The sequence below is a fragment of the Alnus glutinosa genome, chromosome 14, assembly GCF_958979055.1.
Source record: "Alnus glutinosa chromosome 14, dhAlnGlut1.1, whole genome shotgun sequence".
NCBI lineage: Eukaryota > Viridiplantae > Streptophyta > Magnoliopsida > Fagales > Betulaceae > Alnus > Alnus glutinosa.
The window spans coordinates 2,782,501-2,792,558 of NC_084899.1; the positions used below are offsets into that span (position 1 = coordinate 2,782,501).

Consider the following 10,058-nt stretch of genomic DNA (forward strand, 5'->3'; position numbering starts at 1 on the left):
TTTTTCTTAAGGGTTTAGAGGGTTTTAGTTTTTTTTTTTGGGTTAGGGTTTTTGTTTTGTTTTAAGAGTTGAATGTTCTTTTTTAAAAAAACAAAAACAAATATGGGTTTAGGGTGTTTCTTTTTTTTATATAAAAAGGGTTTATTGTTCCGTGTTTAGGGTTAGGGCTTAGGGTTTACGGTTATGAATTTAGTGTTTAGGGTTAGGGTGTTAGGGTATTTTTTTTAAAAAAAATGGTTTAGGGTTAGGGTTAGAGTTTTTGTTTTGTTATAGGGTTTGGGCTTTAGGGTTAGGGTTTTGCTTTTTGTAAAGGGTTTAGGATTTAGGGTTTATGGTTAGGGTGTTTTTTTTTTTTTTAATGGTTTAAGGTTAAGGAGCTTGGTTTTTTGGTTTTTTTTTTTTTTAAGGGTTTTTGGTCATAAATTAAATATTTTGGGTCATTTTATGTTTCTCAAACTGTTTTTTTAAGAAAATACCAAAAAGGAATAGTACGATATACTTGTTTCAATTTTAGTTTAAACAATTCCATAATTTTATTTTTAAAAAGTGATTTTCTATATGAGGATCATTTTGTTGAGTCATTTTGCCAGATTTTGGTTTTATAGAATTCCCAAAAACCAAAATATGATAATTGTCGAAAATGATAATAACAACACAAATTTGTAAATGGTAAAATATATTACCAAAAAACATACAACTGTACGCATGCATATTTTCCATGCATAATAACCAACCACAGAAAAATCAAAAAAATGATACAACAATATATAGTAATACTGCAATGATAAACAATTAAGAAAAATATATAAATAAATACAGTGAAACATTTGAAATTTATTATAGCAAAAAAATGTAGGAAACAAATTTTGAAAATTACTCACAATCCTGTACTCTGTGATGTAATATACTACTGATTGTTGTATTTTTTGTACCTGCATTTTTTGGGAGGAACAAATTAATACTATCAGCAAAAATAAAAAACACAAAATTACAAAAAACTAACTTCATATTATTACACAGAGAGAGAGACAGAGACGTAGAGATACAGAGAGAGAAGGAGGCCGAGAGAGATAGAGGCAGAGAGAGATAGGGAGAGAGAGAGAGAGAGACATAGAGATACAGAGAGAGATAGGGAGAGAGAGAGTATACTGAGAGAGAGGCAGAGAGAGATAGGGAGAGATACACACAGAGAGAGAGAGAGAGAGAGAGAGAGAGAGAGAGAGAGAGAGAGAGAGAGAGAAAGAGATAGAGAGGAAGAGGGAGATAGAGAGAGAGAGGTAGACAAAGAGAGAAAGAGATAGAGAGGAAGAGAGAGATAGAGAGAGAAAGGTAGAGAGAGAGGGAGAGACGGAGCGAGATATTAGAGAGAGAGAGACCGAGAATCGAGCAGAGGAGAGGTGGAGAGAGGGCGTCTCACCGGCGGGAAGGGCGGATCGCGGTGGCCGGGAGCTGTCCGGTGCGGCTGTATGTGTCGACGGAGAGAGAGAGAGAGAGAGAGAGAGAGAGTGATCAGAAATGGGTAGCTTCCTCTGGAAGCTACCCATTTCCGATATATATATATATATATATATTTAATATATTATTATATTAATTTTTTGATATATATATATATATATTTAATATATTATTATTTGAATTTTAAAATTTATATATATATATATATACACACATATAGACGTACGCCTGTTTTGGCCAGGTGGCGCGCGGGAGAACTCCCGCGCAACTGTCCTGGCCAAAGGATTGGGCACGTGTACTGAGTACACGTGTCCAATCCGGGACGTGTATTTAAATATAATATATATATATAATTTATATAAAAAAAAAATTATATATATGTATTTATATAATTTAACCACATAAAAAAAAAATACAAACCCATGCAGCCCTAAATGTATATACCGTACATATAGCTAAACCTTACGCGCTAAAACTAAACCGTAAACTATAATTTAAAACTAAACCCTAACCCTAAAATTAAACTCTAACACTAAGTATATATACTATATTAAACCCTAAATAAAAAATAAAAACTAAAACCTAACCATAAAATTAAACTCTAACCCTAAGTGCATAGACTATATATAGCTATAAACTATAATCCTAAGGGTACGTACTGTATATAGTCATAAACCCTAACCCTAATCCTCTGTCCAAAAGTATATACTATATATATATATATACCATAACCCTAAGTACATGTACTATATATATATAGCTATAAATCATAATCCTAAGTATATGTACTATATATATCGGAACAATCTAATTTTGAACTGCTCATGATTTAATATATATATTTAAAAGTGTACAATAATAACACATGAAAAATATATTGACATTATTATTCATAAAATGTAAAATCAATTAAATTATAACCCATCGCTTTAAGTGTATATATTATATATACCTATAAACCCTAACCCTAAGTGTATATACTATATATAGCGATAAACTCTAACCCTAAATACATGTACTATATACATAGCTATAAATCATAATCCTAAGTATATGTACTATATATATCGGAACAATCTAATTTTGAACTGCTCGTGATTTAATATATATATTTAAAAGTGTACAATAATAACACATGAAAAATATATTGACATTATTATTCATAAAATGTAAAATCAATTAAATTATAACCCATAGCTTTAAGTGTATATATTATATATACCTATACACCATAAAACCCTAACCCTAAGTGTATATACTATATATAGCGATAAACCTTAACCCTAAGTATATATACTATATATAGCTATAAACCCTAACCCTAAGTGTATATACTATATATAGCGATAAACCCTAACCCTAAGTATGTATACTATATATAGCTATAAATCCTAAGTTTAAGTGTATATACTATATATATCGGAACAATCTAATTTTGAACTGTTCATGATTTAATATATATATATATATATATATATATATATATATATATATATATATATATATATATATATATATATATATATATATATATATATTTAAAAGTGTACAATAATGATACGTGAAAAATATATTGACATTATTATTCATTAAATGTAAAATCAATTAAATTATAACCCATAGCCCTAAGTGTATATATTATATATACCTATAAACCCTAAAACCCAAACCCTAAGTGTATATACTATATATATCGATAAACCATAATCCTAAGTATATATACTATATATAGGTATAAACCCTAGCCTTAAGTGTATATACTATATATACTATATATAGCTATAAACCCTAACCCTAAGTGTATGTACTATATATAGCCATAAACCCTAAATGTATGTACTATATGAGGGACTAAACTATAAGTATTTAATTCATTATGTAGCGCAGAACTCTTAAAATAATTGCATTACTATATATAGCCATAAACAGCAAGGTTACTGTATATAGTTTCTAAACCGTTTACATGCATGCATATCTATATATATAGTATTAATTATAGGTTTTTTAACTTTGTTATGTTTAAATTTTTTTTTTTTTGTTTCTAAACGTAGATGGTGTACAAAACTAAACCCTAATTTGAACTATTTGGTTTAATTAGATATATAGCACCAAATTTGTTTAATTATGCATATAGTACAATATGTAAATTAGGTTAGGGTTTACGTACTTATTAGTATACTATATATATATATAAATAAGGAACCTAAAAAGTATAAATTCCAACCATAAAATTTACATATAGCATATAGCTTTCAAACCTAATTTTATGTGTATAAGTTATGTACACCGTATTTTCAAAGATTTGTATGATTAATAAGATAAGGAGTTTTTTTTTTTTTTTTTTTTTTTTTTTTTTTTTTTTTTTTTAAAAAAAATTAATACGACACAGATTTTTTTTTTTTTAATATATATTTGACAAAAAATAACTGTTTGACACGTGTCAAATTGGACACGTGTATTTAATACACGTGTCCAATTGGACACGCGTATTAAATACTCGTGTCCAAATGGACACATGTATTATTACACGTGTCAAATTGGACACGCTTATGAAATACTCGTGTCCAAATGGACACGTGTATTATTACACGTGTCCAATTGGACATGCGTATTAAATACGCGCGTCCAATTGGACGCGTGTATTTAGACACGTGTCCAATTGGACACGTGTATTAAATACGCGTGTCCAATTTGACACGTGTATTAAATACACGTGTCCATTTTGGACGGCTGTACAATTAGACACGTGTCTCCAAAGACACGTGTCAAATTGGACGCGTGTCTACAGTAACGGGTACTGTAGACACGCGTCAAAATGCTTGTATTTTTGTAGTGGATGCTGGGATGTTTCCGGAGAAGCTGTTGGCTCCAAGGTTGAGCAGGCGAAGCTGAGCCATGCGGTGAATGTCATCAGGGACCGTGCCGGCAAAGTAGTTCTGGGAGAGGTCGAGATATTGGAGATTGGAGCAGTTGTAGAGAGGTCGTGGGAACTCATTAGAGGCATATAGTTGTATGAAAGGTCAAGGGTTGTGAGGTTGTTGAGGTCACAGATGAAGGGTGGGACTGTTCCGGTGATATTCATGTTTTGGAGGGATAGTCTGGTGACTGATGAGCCATCGGTACTGCAGGTGATCTCTGGCCAGATACAGTGGGAGGATGAGTTTGATGAGGTCCAATGGCTGAGGGGCTGGGGGTTTTGCCAGTGTTGCTGTAGCTTCAGTAGAACTGCGTGCTCTTGATCATGGAGCTGATCAGAGGTTGCATGGCTGAAGAGGAGAAGGAAGAGGCTCGTGTAGAAAGAGAGTTTGATGGATTTTTTGGTTGTGTTCGTCATTTGGAGGTTGAACTCTGGTTTCAATGATGCGCTAAAAACGCGTGAAAGTGAAACCATATAAAGACGTTAGACGTCGAAAATTCTACGAGGGTCACTTTGGCAATTCTTTCCTGGGAATTAAGCAGAGACGTTGACCATAAGTTTATTACTTTTGAAGTCTTGCTGATCGAGCTCAAAAACAAAATAAATAAATAAATATTGTCTCGTACGGAATTAAAGATGAGCATTATAGACGTTCTTTAACCATTCCGGCTTTCACTCATTCGATCACTAACAATCCTGGAAGGAAAATGCTACACCCACGCCCATTTTATTATAAATTAAATTATAATTTTAAAAGTTATATTATTTTTAAAAGAACATAAATGTAACCTCTAGAATTACTCGCATTAGAGCCAGGTTAAACATTTACTTAAGGAAAATTTAAACTTGCCTCTTAAACTTATACCTTAATTGCAATGCACTCTTGAAACTTTAAAAAGTAACGATTGATCTTGCTGTTAGAATTTTTTTGTTAACATAGACAGCAAACGCATGAAATGTCCATTATACCCTCGATAAAATGCGTGAAAATAACAATATGAAAAATAAATAAATCTGCAAAGACTAACCCACGTGCGGCCTACCGACACTCAATGGCTGGGTCTCCTCCATGGTGACCCACCGGCGATGTGAGTCTCCACTCCAAGGAGACCCAACGGTTGGGCATCCTCCATCGAGACCCAGGTTGTGGGTCTCCTTGCTACCAGGTTTAATTTAACAAAAAATTCTGATAGCAAAGAAGTACGTAAAATGGGCTAATAGTAAGGACAATTTATTATAACTTCTCTTTTTAAGCATTCCTAATAGTCTCACCACATTTTACTAGTTAAAATAGTTAAAAACTATTTTTTTCTATTCTGGTGAACTGCTTTTTTAAAACATTCTAAGCAGCCTCTTTTTTTTTTTTTACTATTCACTATCATTATTCTATTTAAATAATACTTTTTTAGATTTCTTTATTCTTTCTCTATTTAATCTTTTTTGAATGTTTGTCTTTTCCTAATGGTCATATTTTTGAATATTTGTCTTATTCAAACGGTCATATTTTTAAAAATTTATCTTTTCCTAACGGTCATATTTATGAATATTTGTCTTATCCTAACAGTTATATTTTTGAAAATTTGTTTTTTCCTAACAGGATTGTGCTGAGACTAGCTAATTTGTATGAGAGAAAGGAGGAAAAAAAGAAAAAAGAAAAAAAGAAAGAGAAATGATAATTTTTATAGTTTTTTAATGATTTAGGGACTGAATAGTACTTATCAGTTTACTCACCAAATATTTTTGATTAAATTGGTGAAGCTGCTGAAAGTAATTTTTAAATGTTTTAACTATTTTAGGGAGACTATTAAGAATGTTCTTACCTACCGTAACGTGAAAAAATGGAAAAGATAGCATTGAACATTCACGGAAAGAGACATTCCTTGTTTGTTTTTTTCAAAGAGAAAATGGAATAAAACAGCACGCCTTTGAGGAAACATGTGGAAGTTTTTCGACGCACTTTAAATGGTGGGCCTTTGCTTTCAAGACAATTCCGACAACGAGAAACATATTTTTCGAACAATTTCCAGCACGAATCGGTATAAAATGTAGGATGAACTTCTGGTTCGACCTGCCATTTATGCAACCTAAACCAATCTCGTACCAAGTCAACAAAACTAAGCCATTTATTATCCATATATCATCCAATAGATTGGTTCCTGCTGGGCTTGACAGGGGTTATAAAGGTTTTGTATACATGGGCAGATATAATTCCATGGTGGTCTGGTAATGAACATAGATTGTGGAGGGTTAAAACTTGTTCTCGTTGCTGCTTATTACGCTGATTAAAATGATAACTTCACCATTGGTAGGGACTACGACTGTAAAGCTGCAGTTGTTCATTGTCTGGAATTTATACTAATTGCATTTTTTCATCTTCATTTTTTATCCGCATGGCAATGGGACCTCCTTCAAACTAAAATTTATGGAAAGTTTTATAATTTTAAGGATAAATACAAAATCAGTTCTTGTAGTTGCACCGATTTGGAAATAGCTCTCTAGAGTATAAAAGTGGTTTAAAACTTTTTGTGATAAGCAAAAATGACAAATAACTCCCTTCCGTTTGGAATTTTGATGGGAATCGTCAATCCGCCACGTCAACACTAATAATAAAATGACCAGCGTCCCCTATATTAAAAAATAAAATATATAAAAAGAAAGAGAACCCCCCCCCCCCCCCCCCCCCCCCCCCCCAATGCTCCGGAACAAACCACCCTCAAGGCCATGGAGGTGGTTGAGCCACCTCCTTTGGGCAGAATTTCGGGTGCCCGAACCACTCCCAATGCTCCAAGCCAAACCACCCTCAAGCCCAAAGAGAATCAAGAGATGGTTCGGCCTCTCCCATCCTTTGGCTGGCTTGAGGGGGTGGCTGACAACCCCCATGTTTTTTTTTTTTTTTTCATTTTTTTTTAATACTTTTTTGTTTTTATTATTTTTTATATTTAGTCTTTTTTGTTTTTTTTTTAATGTTATATTTTTGTTATGAGAGACACTTTTTATTTTATTATCGGTGCTGACGTGATGGTTTTCGTCAAAATTTTAAATGGAAGTTGAGAACGTATAGTTATTTGTTATTTTTGCTTGCCATTGGGTGCAGCCCATCTCATAATTTTATAATCCCATATGACTAAAAACTGTTATGTAGGACATTTTTTTAGAGTATTGGAGTCTGGAAGGAAAATGAGGGGCAGAGGGATGAAGACATGAAGTTGAATGAAACATTCACTGCTGTATCACTTGTTTGACTTTGTTTTGAGTTGTCTCTTCGTTAACTTTTATGCCATGGCGCTATTAAAATTACACTGTAATTTATATACATTTTTTTGCCTCTGTTATTGTTATATTTCTTTGCATTTGCATCACATGGATGCATTGCCCATAAATTTTCTGATGGGCTGGAAGCTCAAGAGTTCATACATTGATGATGTAAAATATGCAGGACCCCAGACATGTCTGCAATGCACCATGACACGTCTTCAGATCTAAGAGTGGTTGGGAGCAAATTGAAGGATGTCTTAGAGGTAAAGATACCTGCCTAAACTTTTATGTTAAGATGTTTTTGTGAGGGCGTTTTAATTAAAACAAGCAGATCTTTCCCACACCAATTTGTATTCTTAAGGTCACATAGACATTATTTTAAGGGTTTTCTTATATGTGAATGTTCTTCCTGTGGATAGATATCTAATACCTCCCTGAAAATGAAAATGAGAAGAGTCATTGTGGAGGTCTGCGACATTGTTGCTACACGAGGAGCCCGTCTCTCTGCTGCTGGGATCTTTGGCATCCTGAAGAAATTGGGAAGAGACACGATGAGGGATGGGGAGAAGCAGAAGGGGGTGATAGCCATGGATGGGGGGTTGTATGAACACTACTCTAAATTCAGCAGCTGTATGGAGAGTACACTCAAGGAGTTGTTGGGGGAGGAGGTCGATATGTCACTTTACGTTAGTCGCAACTACTGAGAAGCACCTCACTACCGTCTTCCTTGGTCTCTCTACCCTGTCACCTCTCTGCGCACCTCTGTCTGGCCCTCAAGTTCCCGCATGTGGATCTCACTAGTTCGCGCATTGCTCCCACGCCCCACCCTTTTGTCGCCTTCTTCCGCCGATGCTTCTAGTTTGAGGTGTCTTGTTGTGTGTTTTGCTGATACTCTTTATGTATTTTGTTGCCTTTTTTTTTTTTTTGGTTTCTATGGGTTTTAGTCTCCTTATGTTTTTGTAGTTTGATCTTGTTGCAGAAACTTATGCTACCGAAGATTGGTCCTCCTCTTGGACAGGTTTTATTCGGAAACTATTAATGCTTATCCTTCTTTGGCATCCGTTTGGTTGCCGTTTCAGTTATCGCTTTATGTGGCCTTTCTAAGAGAACCAAGTCAATTTTTGGCCTATTTCTTACTATTTTGTTGTATTTTATGTAGAGTATTTTTTCGTTTTGAATTTTGTTGTTGGAGAACCCACCTTAAAGTTAAAACCAAGAAGTCAACTAAGTTCGTTTATTAAAAATAATATTTAGAATAAAGTAAATTTCATTTTGTGCAAATTAAATTCTACACTAAATGAATTATATGTAGCTCAACACTATATCATCTGTTGAAACTAAATGTCTTGTAGTAGAAATGAATTCTACATATCTTTTGAAAAAACAAATTAAGAGAAAACAAGAAGAAGATAAGAACGATTTTAAATAAAAAAAATATATATATACTACAAATTCTACAAATTGGACAAAAATTTCATAAAAATTGGAAACCCAATCTAATAAATTGTCATGTGTCCCTCTCACATGTGGGAGACAATTTTTGAAGGACACAAATTTTTTGCAAACTGGTTTGTAAGAAATTCATATAAACTAGTATCTAAAAGCGACATATGTCATTTAAGCTATTAAAAATACATGTAAAAAGCACATGCAATTAAAAAAAAATGTGTTTTAATTATTTTTTTTAATATAATTAACAGAGTTTTTTACGGTTAAGTCCTCACTCGTAAAATTTTCTCTCTCAAACACCGACACATGTCCAAAATTTTTTATCTCTACCCGAATCATACCAAGTTTCTATGCTTGACTTGATTACTTTCAAAGATATGGCATCATTACTATCGTCGAGAAAACTATTATTGGAAAAGGAATACATAATGCGCTCTGTTGATTACCTAGAAAATAATGGAAAACATAATGCGCTCTGTTTGATTACCTAGAGAATAATGGCAAACATAATCCACCCACATGGGATGACAACTTAACAAGAATGATTTTTTTTTTCCCAAGTTTTTGCAAAAAAAATATAAAAAAAAAAAAAAAAAAAAAAACTGGAAAAAAAAAAAAAACAATTCTAACAAAAAACCATGCATCGGGTTTTTTTTTTTTTTTTTTTTCGTGATAAAAAAAAAACTTCGAAAAAAAAAAAAAAAAAAACCTGCTGCACTGCATTTACGGCTTGTTTTTGACTTTTGAGAGAGGGGTTAAGTTAGAAGAAGAAAGTTTTTTTTTAAAAAAAAAAAAAATGGAAAAAGAAAAGAAAGAAGAACAAAAATAAAAACAAACGAAAAGTTAAAACTGGTAAAGTTTATTAAAAGTTACATGTGTTTCTCATATGTTTTAAGATATTTATCAGTTTATTAAATTAATTTGTAGCTAGTTTTTGTCCTTATAATTACTGCTATATATTGTTACGAGTCCCAAAATGATT

At 32.8% G+C, this 10,058-nt stretch overlaps 1 protein-coding gene and 1 pseudogene across 1 annotated transcript; one reads left to right on the forward strand and one right to left on the reverse strand.

Moving 5' to 3' along the window:
• The window catches only part of LOC133857474 (receptor-like protein kinase HSL1), a 17,173-nt pseudogene extending 12,327 nt beyond the window's left edge, over positions 1–4,846 (reverse strand).
• Positions 4,847–7,812: 2,966 nt separating this feature from the next.
• Positions 7,813–8,331, forward strand: LOC133857475 (hexokinase-1-like). The gene is made up of 2 exons (XM_062292746.1): positions 7,813–7,890; positions 8,047–8,331. The coding sequence occupies exons 1-2, from the start codon at positions 7,819–7,821 to the stop codon at positions 8,329–8,331; spliced, it is 357 nt and encodes a 118-aa protein (XP_062148730.1). The 5' UTR covers positions 7,813–7,818.
• The last annotated feature ends 1,727 nt before the right edge of the window (positions 8,332–10,058 follow it).